The sequence below is a fragment of the Dermacentor albipictus genome, chromosome 7, assembly GCF_038994185.2.
Source record: "Dermacentor albipictus isolate Rhodes 1998 colony chromosome 7, USDA_Dalb.pri_finalv2, whole genome shotgun sequence".
NCBI classification, from domain to species: domain Eukaryota; kingdom Metazoa; phylum Arthropoda; class Arachnida; order Ixodida; family Ixodidae; genus Dermacentor; species Dermacentor albipictus.
Genome location: NC_091827.1, coordinates 53,474,018 through 53,492,334, shown reverse-complemented (window position 1 = coordinate 53,492,334; position 18,317 = coordinate 53,474,018). Strand labels below are relative to the sequence as shown.

The 18,317-nt window shown below is 44.1% G+C and overlaps 1 protein-coding gene across 1 annotated transcript; it reads right to left on the bottom strand.

Annotated features, from left to right (window-relative positions):
• Positions 1 to 209: 209 nt before the first annotated feature.
• Positions 210 to 17,654, bottom strand: LOC135900368 (actinia tenebrosa protease inhibitors-like). Its single transcript, XM_070521971.1, has 7 exons — positions 17,495 to 17,654; positions 13,915 to 14,088; positions 11,633 to 11,842; positions 8,536 to 8,614; positions 3,902 to 4,068; positions 2,200 to 2,409; positions 210 to 321 (listed from the first exon to the last, which is right to left on the bottom strand). Coding segments are annotated over exons 1-7 (885 nt in total). The 5' UTR covers positions 17,538 to 17,654; the 3' UTR covers positions 210 to 319.
• Between the last annotated feature and the right edge of the window lie 663 nt (positions 17,655 to 18,317).

The following is an 18,317-nucleotide window of genomic DNA, read 5'->3' as shown; positions in this document are numbered from 1 at the left end:
TTTACATTACCGTATTGAACGTACGAAATACTAATTAATATCGTAGGAGACATGGCACTATAAGTGCAGTGTTCAAGTAAGCGTGTTTGGCGTAGTTAGATCAGAGCATGAAATGGACGAGAGAAAATAGAATGCAATGTTGTATCAACAGCCAGTGTTTTAACGTGATACGCACGCAATAAAGACGAAAACACATAATGACATCTTCGTCCTCACTTAACAGTATCATTTTATTTACAAACTGTATTTTGGGGCGTCGCCGATGGTGTGGGAACCCTCGAGTTGCCGATATTGATGAGCAACCCTCCGTTATTGCGGATTCTGTAAAGAAAAGAAACAAATCAACTACCATTAATAGAAAAAGAGGGTTCCACTGGAATTTCATTTGGTGTTGTGGTAACTCTGTCTGGTGAATAAACACCCGATTTCCTCTGATATCAATTAGACTGAAATAGCCAGACATATGAATAAGCTATAAAAATATGTATTTATATAGATCTCACTATAGTAATTGGCTTTGCTGTAAACTGATGACGTATAAACAGTGATTGCTTGTACCAAAGAATTTTCGCTGGGAAATCTTCAATAAGTAGCACTGTATTAAAGTGACAAGCGATACCCTTGTCTATGACGCTAGTTAAATTGAACGAGGATAGATGAGCAGCAGCTGTAAATTTTTTTTCTTACATGAAATCATGCGTGGGATGCACTGTGCATACACAGCTGCCATTGATTCAAGAGTTTCTTCTTCAGTAGGTGCGCTAGCGTCATTCTCAAGAAGAGGATCAAAATTAAAAATAAGGCCAAAAATACCATTTGCAACAAACAAGATCCACCAATATGCTTAGTCACCACATAAATCTGTATGATTTCCATTGGCTTATACTAAGGTGAACATTTTCGTTCGCATAGGGTATTAAGGGAATTCAGTTTGGTTAACTGATGGCTTGCAACACCCCAAGGGAATGTCTTGGTTATGACTATTTGGGGCTGGTTAATATTTTGGCGAGCCGTGCTTTATTAACACGCAACTAAGGGAAACACAGGCCGTTTATACACATTTCTTATACTGTCAAGTAACTACCATTGTGAGAGCGGCAGTAAATGCATGAAGTTGTCTTCCGTAGCAGGTTTTATAGGCGCTGGGGCCGTGCGGTAAGCCGGCTATTCCAAGTGCAAGGCGACAAGAATGCCGCTACGTGTATACAGGGCACTCAAGGACACATGATTTATGCAAGGACTTGGATAAATCTGAGGATCTGATGGCAGGTATTCTTTCGGTGGAGAAAACGAAGCACAGTGACGGTTCCTGCCAAGGACCATTGGCCAGATACTTGCTCAATTGAGTCAATACTATTGCTAATTTTTCACTTCATGCAGTATACGTAATATGATTTATATAGAAGTAACGTTTGTTAATGTTAATATAGCGACACTGTTCTTTGTAACACTATTTCTGGCGCAACTATAAACGCCCAGCGCTGAACAACACAGCGGCAAGTACTGGTTCAGATTACTTCAACGAGACATTCATTGGCGTTTAAGACGTTCCTGTCTACAAAATAAATTACCATTTCTGAACGTCATCCACCGTCCCCCTTCATTGATCAAAGAACACTTCACTACACCAGTGAACATTGTAGCGTTCTTCAATGGCTTTTTGTGAACAACGCTGTTTGTAATTGCAGAGGGAGTTATGAAAGCTCAATAGATTGTAATTTTAGAAGTCCCATGACATTCATAGCCACAGGTCGGTCTCAGTATATTTGGTGCAATCTATTCTGCTGTATGAGATGAATTTGAAAGAACTTATGTGGACTACCCGCTTTCAATTCCCTCGACGACGGGTTGCACAAGCCCATTGTCCTGGTGGCAGGCCCTCTTTCGAAAATGAGGTCCTAAAATTCGAGCTCTGCATTTCAATCAGAACTCATCTCTTTCTGCATCGTTACCCGCGCGCAACTCTACAAACTTAGGCCTCATTAGAAGAAGCCCTTCAACAAGTGCTCGAAATACATAGAAGACGTGTCTGCACTGGTACGGTTCCTTTGGGTAAATCCGTCGGTCCTTATTATTCCTTCACTACTTGCGTGTTGAAGTGGCAGACCATGCACATTCGTTTAGCTGTTTTTGTTGCGAAAGAATGAGCTAGAATGGAAGGCGAGCGCAGAACGAGCTGAAATCGTTCATTCTACTTACACATGGTCTTGCAGGCAATTTCGCACTCCGCCACGTTGTCGTAATTGTTTTCGTTGCCGCCGCAGCCTCCGTAGACAAATGTTTCACACTCTCCCGAGAGAACGTTGTAGTACCAGCGCTCCAACTGTTGGTTGCAAGAACCGCGGTCGGCCGCCGGCTTGCAACCAGTCTCGAAGTCAGCACCTTCAAAGTCGCTAGGTCTTTCAGGTTCTGCATATCAATGAGATGGCGTGTTTTGAATGTGCAGTTCGGTATGTGGTGTTTCAGAATTCATGAGTATTCTCAGGTTCCGACAACCAAATTTGACGTATCGGCACGTCCACGCCAGAAGCGCGAGGCGGATTGTGCTGGAGAAAATGTTGAGAATTTACGTTTGGAGGGATGTAGGTACGGCTTTTCTTCTAGGCTAATTTACCCTCACCTTCACCGCGTTCTTTGCAAATGTATGAATACAGCTCTCTCGAACTCTATAGTGAAAAGCAGTGTCGCTTATTCTTGTAGCACCAGCCCGACAAAAGCGGGAGCGGGCTGTCGCGCCACTGTCCCAAGAGGAGCAGTGCACTACTGTAACCTTAAGCGCTCAGAGTACTTCTTGCAAGTGAACCTGAGATTATTGCTTCGGGAGCGTTCGCATGACGCTACATGAGGAAAAAATATGACTGTATGTATAAACACCATAAAATTTCACAGTTTAGGACAATAATCATATAACGAAATACACACGGCATGCTTAACTTGATTGTTTAAACCAATACTATAAATATTTTGGGCTTAAAAATATGCGCACAGCAGAAACGCCTTAAGGAGGATACATAGGTATGGAAACTGCAACGCCGGAGTGAAGTCTGTGACCGTGTGAAGCCGTGGCATTCCACCATGATTATGTGTCAAACCGCTAAAATCATGGTACGAGCACAAAAAAAGTACGAACATTCGATATACTTTACGCATTGGAGGACAACGTGGACATACGCGCCAGTTTATATAAAAAGAAGTAGCAGTCCGGGAATCGAAAACCGCTTGACCGTTTCGGCAGCGAAGATGCTTCTGTGATGGAGATATTTCTTTACCTTTCTTTGGCGGTATTTATCGCAAGGCACACGTGACTCTTGTGGGTTCCATAAAAGTCAGAGAAGATAAGGACAGCCACGTCCACTTGCACATCGACAAAGGCACTCGCGAAAAACAACATGAAAATAATAACATCTCACATGTTCTGGTCTACAGGAATGCACAACTACTGAAAGCGAATGATGTTGGACAGAAATGACGAACCCGCTATTTCAGGAACGTATTTCATAGAATTGGTCGTCCATCTGAACCACATATGTCTTAAAGTTGAATTTAGCTCATAGCCGTATTCTATATTGGCAAACGTTTATCCTTGCCACAATTCGATGGCTTTCTCTTAACGTTGACCATTGTCTAAACGACACCAGGAAGAAAAAAAAAATATAGCTTCATCCCGCCTCTCACAACAAGTTGCAAAACTGGTGCGTGCTGCTTTACCAACGATCGGCGCTGCCCGTTGCTCGGCGATAGAGATGTCCAAGGTCACTGCAGTCTGACACGAATGACACATCGATCGTCAGCTGTTATCACGATGCTGCGCGCTCTGCAAGTGCAGCAGCAAAACGCTCGGGTCGCGGCTACATACTCGGTTTTAATTGAAACAATGAATGGCGACAAATGGCAGACTCACTAGCGCATGTTCTGACGCACTCATCGATGGTCTCGAAGTTGTTCTCGTTTCCCCCGCAGCCGCCATAGAAGAACGGTGTGCACTCCCCGGTTTCAGCGTTGAAGTAGAAGTGACGGAAGAACTTTGAACCAGTGACAGGGATCCCAAGGTTGAACGTTGTGCTCGGACTACACAAACGGCGTTCAAAGTGTACGCGAGTGCGACATCTTAGAGAGACACCGCACTGAAGTCCTGCTGGGTAACAGTGACAGCGCCCTGTCAAGTACGACACATCTGTGAACGATCGCACGACCAACAGCTCCACCAGTGGAGCTGCCTTCGTCGTACGTCGACGGTGGGTGAAGTTAGACTACCGGAAAACCGTCAACGTTCGGAAAGTGCGCCAAACCTCCTCGCGTGCCAGCTTGCAAGCGAGAAATTGCCAACGATGTTCTATGGTGCGTCTTCAGGCATGCCTGTGTGGCCTAATGCACGTTAGAAATGTTCATTTCAAGGCAGAACTGTTAAGAAAATGATCCGACGAGTACAATTGGCGTATAAATTTCCGAAGTCACGGGCGCAAAAGGATTTGATGAAACGGCTTGGTTAGGTGAAACCTTCACTCAGTTTACCTGCAGGAAAGTTAGGACTATAGGACGAGAACTGTGAAGAGAAAATAGGTAGCGAAATGGCAATTGTCAGACATATGTACTACAGATGCACTAAGCACAGCCGGCCTGCGCTAGACAGCCTGGAAAGATTGTCTTGCCTCATATTCTTAACATAAGAAGCGCAGGAATGTGCCAAATGCACAAAGGAACGTATAATGTGCGATCGGACGCAACGGAGGACAAAAGAAACATTTACAGAGGCTTATTATCTGTGTTCCCACAAGCACCATCCCTCGTAATATAGTTCAGCCTGCCAGAACAGGGTATACTGTGCGTAAAACACATCTTTCACCACTTATAAAAAGTTCAGTTTTCAATTGCAGCCCGGAACCTTGCCTTTCAGGAATTAGCTACATTTAGGGGACATTTTCCGGACATCCAATAATTGTCGCCTGTGTGGTGTACAAAAGAAATGCAACATTATTTTATAAGCTCCACATATATGCCGATATATTTTGGGATGTGCTCCAGTAAACTCTTTAAAAAGTATTGAATCTATATCCCCCTTGTGTGCGATATCTGTTGGAAGCTATACATACTGTGACAATCTGCCCTTCGATATGTGTCAGCTCATTGGAATGCATCGTCTGTAGAATAGACGCGTGCTGGATCGAAGTGCCGAACCCATAATTTCACCAGCTGCTCATTTAGTTCAAAAAGTTGTTCAACTGAAATATCTATACGAACAAATTCAATTTCGTCGATTGCTATCCTTAACTGGTAATTACCACGATTGTAGTGTTTCTTATCAAGACTGACGGCGGACATGCGCATTGTGTTTCTAGAATAGGAACTCTACAGTGCGTTTTAGTGACCTGACTGGAGGTGCAGTTTTTTTTTATAGTATTGCGTGTGACAGATAGCTGAATACTAAGCCTTGATTAAATTACTTGATGAAATGGTCATTATTTCTGAGAAATAAAAAATCTCTTTTTATGAATTAACATAGTTACGCTAAATTTTTAATTATTTATACTACGGCACATATTTCAATCTGCGAATTGTAGCTAGCGAATATGCAAAACTTATCGACTTGGAACAAATTCATTCATTCATTCATTCATTCATTCATTCATTCATTCATTCATTCATTCATTCATTCATTCATTCATTCATTCATTCATTGACACTGTTAGCCCAGTTTTTGGGCCATTACAGGATGGAAAACATTCGTTACAATGCAGAAAATGCTTTGACAATCACCCTTGTAGACATGTACATACAAAACTAAAATTATGTGCACAACTGGCGGCTCACAAGTAAATACAAATGGGGTAGTAGAAGCACAAACAGCAACATCAATATTTCCGAGTAGTTGTAATTCGCCACAAATGGACTGTGGTGGGTAATTATATAGGTCAAGGTAAAGGTGTATAGATTTTTGAAGCGAACTGACAGAGTCTGTTTGCGTTATTTGCTGTGGCAGCGAGCTTCATTGTTCAATTGTTCCAGGGAAGAATGAACATGACAATGTTACTGGTTTCGAGAAATGCACCGTCAAACTCGCTGTAGAAATGCGCTCGTGTTCCACTTATTTTATAGCGAAGCGACCAGTCGCGCAGCCATCTTGCGTGTATTCGGGGGCCACTTTCACGATCAGAAAAACATTTTGATGTAGCACGTATTGAGCAACAGAGAGCAGCATCGGGCGTTTTTCGTGTTGCTCTACAATTTTCTCGTTGACATTTTTATCTGATTATAATAATTCAGAAGAATATTTAACAAGAATTGCGAAGAATGCAAAAAGAAGTATGAATATCTCGAAGTGATGCCGGACAACATTACCTTGGTTCTGTCCAGCTACGTGGAAGTTACATATTTATAAATCTTGGTGCATGATAGTTGGGACGCTCTGCAAATACACGCATGTATGGTCCTCCACTTAAGCGTATTTGCGTCTACGACATATGGCGATATGCTGATGTTTAGGAGTTCGAAAGATAACCCGTTTCATCGTACGCAGAATAGGGACCTCCTCGCCTCAACTGAAACGGAACGGCGCAAAATATAAATTCAAGAGCCTACAATGGCAAGGCACCATGCGCAATGGCAAATGAAATTGTTTCCAAAATAGCTTTCAGAACGCCCCAAGTAACATTTTCATTTAATAAAACGGCTGAAACGTCACGTTAGAAGGTCTCGCGATTCTCACTAATGGTGTCTTCAGGTGTTTCGAGTTCCGGAGTATCGATCAAAAATATCAGTCTCGCGTTGTTAAGACTGGTATGACCAACGCGTGTGAACATAACATAATGACTGGCGAACAAGTAAAAGTTACTTTAGGGTGGCGGTGATGTCGTCGTAATGCACGCGTGGCTACTGTCGCGGTTTCTGTGTAAACCACGACGTAATTGATGAATTGACGCATCAGTCGCCAAAGTTCTCGGTGCACATCAGAAGTCCATAGGAAGTCAAGGGGAAGGATACCTCGTGGAAAGCAGACCATTCTAAACACTGTGGACATACCGCAAGCACCAGTAACAGTTTTCATATTTCGAAAACGGCTTACCCATTGCAGCGCCAAAGAAGGCAAGGAGAATACAATACTTCATGTTGAGTTTACCTGCCGATGCTCTCAGCTCTCGCGGAGTGCGTGCTTTAAGCGGAGACTTTTATACACCGAGCGACAGCGCCCAGGGCGTCAAACGCAGTAGACAAGTATCTCTGCTTTCTGCCGTAGTTCCTATGGGAAAGATACCGCATGCCTGATAAACGTGTGCATTGCTCCAAACAACGGTTGAGGCCACGTATTTAAACTGACGCCCCCGCTCATATCAGCCGCACAACAACCAAGAGAATGCAATAATGGTCGCGTCGTTTGCGGCGAGGGCTAGAAACATTCGCCCATACACGTGCGTATCTCGGTTTCCTGGGACCCGGGTCAGTAATCCGGCTTGTCGTCCACCTTCCCGCCTCTTTTTCTTTCGCCAATTTTTCTTTTGAACAACGCCGCCATTGTTCCCTGTAATTTGGCATTTATGTCTGCTTTCATCCACCCATTTTTTTAGCTTTTGCGCACTACCAGCTATTAAAAATTGCAGCTTTAGTTTTGTGACTTCATTGCTGAATTTAGCCTTTGCTGCAGCTTCAGGTATTGAATGCAGCACAGGGTTGCCATCGTAGATCGTCGTTCGGAGCGCGCGGTGTAACCGAGTGCGCGCTCCAACAAAGATCCCCGATTGCACCTCCGATTACCACAGCTCTATCACCACCTTGCTTCATGTATAGTTTCGAATGGGGTCAAACACCTGGGAGGCAGTGCTTCAACGCCTTTCCTATAAGTTGCAAGATTTATGGAGCCTGTACCACGAAATAATCGATAGATTACGTTTAGACGTCTATAATGCATACGTCGCTAATTACGGTGAATGGAAAAGCATACAATAAATGGCCTGCCAAATGAAGTAGCCAGTTTCCACCCTTCACTAACGAATTCAACCGTAGAGCTTGCGGTCCTTCAAGCCATCTCTGGATACCCAGGCGCAAGGCGGAGCATACGTGCGCAAGTTCTAGGGACAGATTCGCCAGACAGGAAGAGACAGTACATTGGAGGGTCAACCTCGCTTGATTCCGAAAGGTATAGTTTGTCATTCTGTTCACCTCGAGTGTTGTATCGCGTAGTATCGCGGTACTGCGTGAATTTCCTTAATTTTTTTTCTCCTCTTCTTCTTCTTTCTCCTTTTATTCCCTTTACCCCTTTCCCCAGCACAGGGTAGCCAGCCGGTACTTACACTGGCTAACCTTCCTGTCTTTCCTCCTCTTTGTCTCTCTCTCTCTTTGTTCACCTCGATGCTTTTGTCGATCACAACCAGCCGAGCCAAGTGTGTGTGAATTAAAACGATCGAATCGAGAATAGCTACTCGTAGCCACGCGTGCCTATTGCTTCTCATAAGGCCCTGCTGGCGTCATTACGTCAGGTTCCACGTATTTAAGTACATGAATATACACGAATGAGTACACGTATAAAAGTACATGAAGGCCTACGCCAAGAACACTGCTCCGCCAGCACAACTCTGCTTCATCCGATTCAGCTGCCACAGGCACAAACATTTACTGCATTCCGCTGTAAATTAGCGAGAACTTACAACGTGTGGCACATGAGTTGTGCCATACTTCTTCATATTCGTCCAACAGTGACATTGCCTCTTTCACTCCGTCTGAGGAACCCCAATAAAGCAATGGCTTAGCCACTTCTTGAAAACCCTCTAATGGCTCTAGACAAGCCAGAACCACCGTGGCTGTGGCAACTGATAGAATGCTCGTCGTCTTTTGTAGAAGATTTTGATTGTAGCCAATCAACCCGCAAGGCACTGCCACATTGAGAAAATTCTAAGATAGAGATACGGAAGATAAACATTTATTCCAGATATGTGCGGAAAATACATGAAGGTTCGCGTCATTATTTTCTACAACGACGAAAACTGTGATTTGTTTAAATATAAACTGTTAAAATATTGCTGGACGGTTCGTGCAAGTTATCTACGTTGAAACTACCAGTAGAGGTCATACACGCAGACACGGCTCTATCGTTCCCGGCACATATACGTCACGACAACCCAACGTTTTTTATCGTTTTCAGGAACAGAAGCTTTATTCATATCTATATCGAAAATAAAATACCACGCTTTTGCGTCTCCAGGCAAATTTAACTAATAAACATTTCTAAGTATTTCAAAGAATTGCAACAGAGTTCCATAAAACGGTTGGCCAACTAGCAGTTACATTCAGCACAATGCGTTGGCGGGCTATTTGGTGCGAATCCATGAATACTTTGTTTAGCCCAAAACAACAGAACCAATAAAGACGACAGGACAAGGCCTAGTCCTGTCGTCTTTCTTGTGTCTGTTGTTTTGCGCTAAACAAAGTATTCGTGTATTAGCGGTTACATTACCGTATTGAACGTACGAAGCACTAATTATTATCGTAGGAGACATGGCAGTATAAGTGCAGTGTTCAAGTAAGCGTGTTTAGCGTTAGCTCAGAGCAACGAAAAGGACGAGAGAAAATAGAATGCAGCGTTGTACTAAGGCTAGTTTTTTAACGTGATACGCGATCAATAAAGACGAAAACACATAATGACATTTCCGGCCTCACTTAACAGTATCGTTTTTATTTACAAACTACATTTTGGGGCATCGCCGATGTTGTGAGAACCCTCGAGTTGCCGATATTGATGAGCAATCCTCCGTTATTGCGGATTCTGTAAAGAAAAGAAACAAAACAACTCCCATTAATAGAAGTAGAGGGTTCCGCTGGAATTTCATTTGGTGATGTGGTAACTCTTTCTGGTGAATAAACACCCGCTTGCCTCTGATATCAAATAAACGGAAATAGCCAGATATATGAATACGCGATAAAAATATTTAGTCATATAGATCTCACTATGGTGATTGGCTTTGCTGTAAACTGAGAACGTATAAACAGTGATAGCTTGTACCAAGGCATTTTTGCTCTGAAATCTTCGATAAGTAGCACTGTATTAAACTGACAAGGTATACCCTTGTCTATGACGCTAGTTAAATCAAATGAGGATGGATGAGCAGTAGCTGTACATTTCTTTCTTACATGAAATCATGCGTGGGATGCACTGTGCATACACAGCTGCCATTAATTCAAGAGTTTCTTTTTCAGTAGACGCGCTAGCGTCATTATCAAGAAGAGGATCAAAATTAAGAAGGAAGGCCAAAAATACCATTTGCAACAAACAAGAAACACCAATATGCTTAGTCGCCACATAAATCTGTATGATTTCCATTGGTTTATACTAAGGCGAACATTTTCGTTCGCATGGGGTATTAAGGGAACTCAGTTTGGTTAACTGATGGCTTGCAACGCCCCAAGGGGCTGTCTTGGTTATGAAAATTAGGGGCTGCTTAATATTTTGGCGATCCGTGCTTTTTCAACAGGCAACTAAGGGAAACACAGGCCATTTATACATATTTCTTATACTGTCAAGCAACAATCATTCTGAGAGCGGCAGTAAATACACGAAGTTGTCTTCCATAGCAGGTTTTATAGGTGCTGGGGCCGTGGGGTAAACCGACTATTCCAAGTGCAAGGCGACAAGAATGCCGCTACGTGTATACAGGGAACTCAAGGACTTACATGATTTATGCAAGGACTTGGATAAATCGGGGGACCTGATTGCAGGTATTCTTTCGGTGGAGAAACCGAAGTACAGCAACGGTTCCTTCCAAGGACCATTGGCCAGATACTTGCTCAAGTGAGTCAATTATATTTCTAATTTTTCACTTCCAGTAGCGTACGTAACATGATTTATATAGAAGTAATTTTTGCGAATGGTAATATAGCGACACTGTTCTTTGTAACATTATTTGTGGCGCAACTATAAACACCCCGCGCTGAACAATAAAGCGGCAAGTGATGGATCAGATTACTTTAACAAGACATTCACTTGCGTTTAAGACGTTCGTGTCTACAAAATAAATCACCATTTCTGAACATCATCCAGCGTCCCCCTTCATTGATCAAAGAACACTTCGATACACCAGTGAACATTATAGCGTTCTTCAGAGGCTTTTTGTGAAGAACGCTTTTTGTAATTGCAGAGGGAGTTATGAAAGCCCAATAGATAGTAATTTGAAAAGTGCCATGACATTCAAAAACACAGGTCGGTCTTAGTATTTTTGGTGCAGTCTAATCTTCTGTATGAGATGAATTTGACAGAATTTATGTGGAATATCTGTTTTTAATTCCGTCGACTACGGGTTGCACAAGCCCGTTGTCCTGGTGGCCGGCCCTCTTTCGAAGATGAGGTCCTAAAATTCGAGCTGTGCATTTGAATCAGAACTCATCTCTTTGTGCATCGTTCCCCCCGCGCGCAACTCTACAAACTTAGGCCTCACTGGAAGAAGCCCTTCAACAAGTGCTCGAAATACACAGAAGACGTGTCTGCACTGGGACGATTCCTTCGGGTAAATCCGTCGGTCCTTATTATTCCTTCACTACTTGCGCGTTGAAGTGGCAGACCCTGCACATTCGTTTAGCTGTTTTTGTTGCGGAAGAATAGGCTAGAATGGAAGCTAGCGCAGAACGAGCTGAAATCGTTCATTCTACTTACACATGGTCTTGCAGGCGATTTCGCACTCCGCCACGTTGTCGTAATTGTTTTCGTTGCCGCCGCAGCCTCCGTAGACGAATGTTTCACACTCTCCCGACTGGACGTTGTAGTACCAGCGCTCCAACTGTTGGTTGCAAGAACCGCTGTCGGCCGCCGGCTTGCAGCCAGTCTCGAAGTCAGCACCTTCAAAGTCGCTAGGTCTTTCAGGTTCTGCATACCACGAGATGGCGTGTTTTGAATGTGTAGTTCGGTATGTGGTGTTTCAAAATTCCTGAGTATTCTCAGGTTCCAACAACCAAATTTTACGTATCGGCACGTCACGCCAGAAGCGCGAGGCGGATTGTGCTGAAGAAAATAATTGTTGAGAATTTACTTTTGGAGGGATGTAGGTACGGCTTTTCTTCTAGGCTAATTTACCCTCACCTGCCCCGCGTTCTTCGCACATGTATGAATACAGCTCTCTCGAACTCTATAGTGAAAAGCAGTGTCGCTTATTCTTGTAACACCAGCCCGACAAAAGCGGGAACCGGCTGTCGCGCCATTGTCCCAAGAGGAGCAGTACACAACTGTAATCTTAAGCGCTCAGAGTACTTCTTGCAAGTCAACCTGATTATTGCTTCGGAAGCGCTCGCATGACGCTACATGGGGAAACAATATGACTATGCATAAACACCATAAAATTTTACGGTTTTGGAAAGTAATCATGTAACGAAATACACACGACAAGTTTAAGTTGTTTGTTTAAACCAATACTATAAATATTTTGGGCTTAATAAAAAAATGGCTGTGGCTTAGGTAAGGTTAAGCCCAGGATGCGAAGCATACTAGCCTTTATTTTAGTTGTTGAACCACTGTTTAGCCTGGTGAACTGCTGTTGCTTGGCTATATTTGGTTCGGCTAGACGAAGAAACAACTCATGCATTACTGCTTCGCCTTCAAGAGTGGAACGCGACAGCGTTCCCGTCGACCCGCCAAGGAGTGTAAGACAATGGGCTACAGGGCAGCGACTACGCGCCCCGCATTGGACGCGGTGAGCGTCGAGGAAAGCAGCGTTCGGCGCGGCAACGAAATGTGCGCCTGAGCAAGAGACGCACGCCTTAGAAACAGCTCGTTTCTAAGGCAACACCGCATTCACTAGAGGCGCTTTTGTACCGCTTTGAAGCATCGTACTCGTGGCTCAGTGGTAGCGTCTCCGTCCCACACTCCGGAGACCCTGGTTCGATTCCCACCCAGCCCGTCTCGCAAGAGTTGAGCCAAAGCCACTTCTCCTCTGTCGTGACGTCACGGTGTCACGTGGTTTCATGGCGACACCGCCGCGCCTGAGGAGCTGGGTTGAGCTCTCGTAATATGCTTCGCATAAAATACGCACAGCAGAAAAACCTTATAGAGGATACATAGGTGTGAAAACTGCAACGCCGGGGTGAAGTCTGTGATCTTGATAAACCTTGGCATCCACCATGTTTATGTCTTAAACCGCTAAAATCATGGTGCCAACACACAAGAAAGTCCGAAAACTCAGTATACCTTACGAATTGCATGACAACTTGGACGTCCGCACCAGTGTATCTAAAAAAAAAAAGAATACCAGTCCCGGAACAAAAACCCGCTCGACCGTTTCGACAGCGAATATGCTTCAGTGATTGCGATATTTCTTTACCTTTCATTGGCGGTATTTACCGCAAGGCAAGCGTGACTGTTGTGGGTTCCATAAAAGTCAGGCGAGCTAAGGACAGCCACATCTACTTGCACATCGACATAGGCACACGCGAATAACGACATAAATATAATAACATTCACATGTGTTGGTATATAGGAATGCACACCTTATGGAAGCGAATCATGTTGGACTGAAATGACGAACCTGTTTTGTTAGCAACGCATTTCACAGGAATGGTCGTCCGTCTGAACCACATATATCACGAACTTGAATTTAGCTCATAGCCGTATTTCATATTGGCAAACGTTGATCCTTGCCATAATTCCATTGTTTTCTCTTAACGTTGACCGCTGTCTAAACGGCACCAGGAAGAAAAAAAAATAGCTCTATCCCGCCTCTTACAAGTTGCAAAACTAGTACGTGCTGCTTTACCAACGATCGGCGTGGCCCGTTGCTCGGCGATAGAGATGTCCAAGGTCACCGCAGTCTGACACGAATGACACATCGATCGTCAGCTGTTATCACGATGCTGCGCGCTCTGCAAGTGCAGCAGCAAAACGCTCGGGCCACGGCTACGTACTCGGTTTGAAATGAAATAATGAATAGCGACAAACGGCAGACTCACCAGCGCACGTTCTTGCGCACTCCTCGATGGTCTCAAAGTTGTTCTCGTTTCCCCCGCAGCCGCCATAGAAGAACGACGTGCACTCCCCGGTTTCAGCGTTGAAGTAGAAGCGAGGGATGAGCCCCCGGCAGATGCCTTCGTCCGCCGGCAGCCTGCAGATGGCGTTTCTCTGCGCTGCGTGGGATAATGAGTGTTTGCAAACTGCATGCTATACTTTACTTACTCATACGGTGGGAGTGACCCCTCCTCGGCGAAAGATTGACCGCGTTCTCACTTAAGCATCGAAAAGGCAGATTATACTACCATTTTGTTCCTGCTATTAACAGCGCAAAATGTAGGCAAGAGACGAGGCAAGAAGACACCACAGTGCATGTGGTGTCTTCTTGTCCCCTCTCTTGTCTACATTTTGCGCTATTAATAGCAGGATGGAAAACCAACAAGCCCAAGCTGCTATTCTAGCACCATTTTATTGCTTCTTTAGTTGGCCCATACTTCCTTCTAGAAATTGCATTGGACAGATAGCGTAGTTCCGCCATTTCTGTAGCATTTAGTACGGAGGCGGATGCATTTTCTCGACAAATCACGTAGTCAAGACTGCTAATTAGAATATTAACTAATTAGGTAAACATTACTAACTTAATTGCCCATGCTGCCATCGCAAAATTGAAGCCATGCAGTGAAGAAGTCATTCTTTCTTGGAAGATATTGTTAGTCTAGAATCACTTCAGAGATAGCCCACCGTGTGCTACGTGGACACTTGGCGTCCACGTTGGATGAAAGGGCGAACGCTTAAAATGAAGTTGGAAGGTGAGTCAACTTGCAGTTGAAGTAAATAAAAGATAAAGTTCCTGAGCGCGTTGGGGGTGAAATAAGGGCGGGGTCACTGCGCACAGCACTGTGCCGCGTCAATCCTTGTGTTAGTGAAGTTGGAGAGGCGTCGGATTCGTTAAAAGTTTTATTTCTTGTTTTTTTTTCATTACTATATTTTCGGGATCGGCGCACATTTTAAGTTTCCACTATATATATGGGACCGCACAATAACTTGACGTATGATGAAGAGTAAATTATTTACATAATTTCCGAGGTTTTGCGTTCGTCGAATACGATCTCATGATGAGACACGCCATTGTGGGGGTACGGGTCGGTGACGCAATGGTTACAATATGACACTTCGCTGCTAGGTGTGCTATGTTCGAATCAGGCGTCAGACAATGTTATTGATCTAATTATTTAGAAAACTGGCACTTTCGCCCTAAAGGCCAGCCAGTAACAGAGATCCCAAGGTTGAGCGTTGTGCTCGGACTACACAAACGGCGTTCAAAGCGTACGTGAGTGCGACTTCTTGGAGAGACACCACCCGAACTACTGGTGGATACGAGTAACAGCGCCCTGTCAGTCACGAAACATCTGTCAACGATTGCGCGATCGACAGCTCCACCAGTGGTGTTGCACTCGTCGTACGTCGACGGTGGGTGACGTTAGACCAACGGAAAACCGTCGACGTTCGGAAAGTGCGGCAAACGTACTCGCGCGCCAGCTTGCAAGCGAGAAATTGAAACGATGTTCTAAGATGCTTTTTGAGGCATGCCTGTGCGGCATAATAAAGCGTAGAAATGTTCATTGCAAGGCATAACTGTTAAGAAAATGATCGGACGCGTACAATTCGCGTATAAATTTCCGAAGTCATGGTCGCAAAATGATTTGGTGAAACCGCTTGGTTAGGTGAAACATTCACTCGGTTTACCTGCAAGAAAGTTAGGACTACAGAGGGAGAACTGTCAAGAACAAATAGGCAGCGAACTGGCAACTGCTAGACGTATGCACTACAGATGTACTAAGCACAGGCCACTTGTGCTAAGCAGCCGGGAAAGATTGTCTTGCCTCATATTCTTAACATAGAAAGCGCAGGAATGTGGCAGACACACAAAGAAAATGTATAATGTGCGATCGGACGCACCTTATACAAGCACCATCCCTCGTAATATAGTTCAGCCTGCCAGAACAGGGTATACTGTACGTAAAAAAAATCTTCCACCACTTATAAAAAGTTCAGTTTTAAATGGTAATCCGGAAACTTGCCCTTCAGGACTTGGCTACTTTCCTGAAACATTTCCCTGACATCCAATTATTGTCGCCTGTATGGTGTAGAAAAACAATGGAACATTGTTTTATAAGCTCCAGATGCGTATCAATATATTTTAGGATGTGCTCCAGCAAAGTCTTGAAAAAGTATTTCATCTATGTCCCTATTCTGTGCCGTATCTGGTAACAGCTATATATGTTGTGACAACGTGCCCTTGGGTAGGTGTCTACTCATTGGAATGCGTAGTCGGTAGAATAGAGGCGGGCAGGATCGCAGTGCCGTACCCATAATTTTACCCCAAACTCATTTGTTCTAATACTCGTCTAACTGAAACATCTATACGAACAAATTGAATTTCATTTGGTAATTACCACAATTCTAGTGTCTCTTATGAAGATTGACGGCAAACCTGGGCAGCGCGTTTCTAGAATACAAACTCTACAATGCGTTTAATGACTTCATTGGAGGTGCAGTTTTCTATAGTATTGCGTGTAGCAGATAGCTCAATACTAAACCTTGATTTCATTTACTCGATGAAATGGCCATTATTTCTGGCCAATAAAAATCTCTTTTGGTTAATTAACCTAGTTACGCTAACTAACTTTTTAACTATTTATGTTACGGCACATATTTCAATCTGCGAATTGTAGCTAGCGAGTATGCAAAGCTTATCGAGATTGAATAAATTAAATAATTAATTCATTTATTAATACTGTTAGCCCATTTTTCGGGTTGTTACAGAGTAGAAAATATTTGGTACAATGTAGAAAATGCTTTAACAATCACGGCCTTCTAGACATGTACATACAAAAATAAAATTATTGTACACAACCTGCGGCTCACAACAAATTGCAAATGCGGTAGCAGAAGCACAAACAGTAACATTAATTTTTCTGAGTAGTTGTATTTCACCGCAAACGAAGTGTGGTGGTTAATTTGGTAGGTCAAGGTAAATGTGTATAGATTTTCCAAACGAACTGACAGAGTCTGTTTGCGTTATGTGATGTGGCAGCGAGTTCACGAGCCCATAGAGGCAAGACACCATGCGCAATGGCAAATGAAATGGTTTCGAAAAAGTTTTCAGGACGCCCAAAGTAACTTTTTGAATAAAATGGCTGACACGTCACATCAGAATGTGTCTATATTGGTGTCTTCAGGTGTTCCAAGTTCATCAGTACTAATCACAAATAGCAGTCTCGCGTTGTTACGACTGGTAGGATTCACGCGTGTGAACATAACGTAAGCATTGGCCGAGAGGTAGATGAGTTTACGGTGGCGGCGACGTCGTCGTAATTCACGCGTGGCGACTGTCACGCTTTCTTTGTAAACCATGACGGAATTTATCAATTGACGCATCAGTCACCAAAGCTCTCGGCGCACATCAGAAGTCCACAGGAATTCAAGGGGAAGGACACCTCGTGGACAGGGGACTACTCTAAACATTGGGGACATATCGCAAGCCCCAGTAACAGTGTTCATATTTCGAAAACGACTTACCCATTGCAGCGCCAAAGAAGGCAAGGAGAATACAATACTTCATGTTGAGTTTCTCTGTGGCCGCTCTCAGGTCTCGGTGAGTGCGTGCTCGAAGCGACGCCTTTTATATAGCGAGCGATTGCGCCGACCACCTCATACGTAGCAGACACGTACCTCTGCTTTCTGCCGTAATTCCTATGGAAAAGATACCACATGCCTGATAAACGTGTGCGTTGCTCCAGAGAACGGTTCAGGCCACGCATTTAAACTGACGCCCCCGCTCATATCAGCCGCGCAACCACCAACAGAATGCAATATTGGCAGCGTCGTTTGCTGCGAGGGCTAGAAACATTCGCCCATGCACGTGCGTATCTCGGTTTCCCGGAACCCGGGTCGGTAAGCCGGCTTGTCGTCCACCTTCCCGCATATTTTTCTTTTGCCGATTTTTCTTTTGAACAACGCCGCCATTGTTGCCTGTAATTTGGCATTTATGTCTGCTTTCATTCAGCCATTTATTTAGCTTTTGCGCACTACCAGCTATTCAAATTGCAGCTTTAGTTTTGTGACTTTATTGCTGAATTTAGCATTTGCTGCAGCTTCAGGTATTGAATGCAGCACAGGGTTGCCATCGTGGATCGTCGTTCGGAGCGTGCGGCGTAACCGAGTGCGCGCTCTTACACTCTAAGAACAGTTTACACCCTTTGGCGTGCCCCTTCTGCCACACAACAATAATCGTCATCTGCCTTGATGCGTTTCCTTTCTTTAACGCGGCGAGCCCGGAACTTTCCAGTAACGAACGGCACGCGCGTTATCAGCAGGGGCACTCCAAAGGGTGTAAACTGTT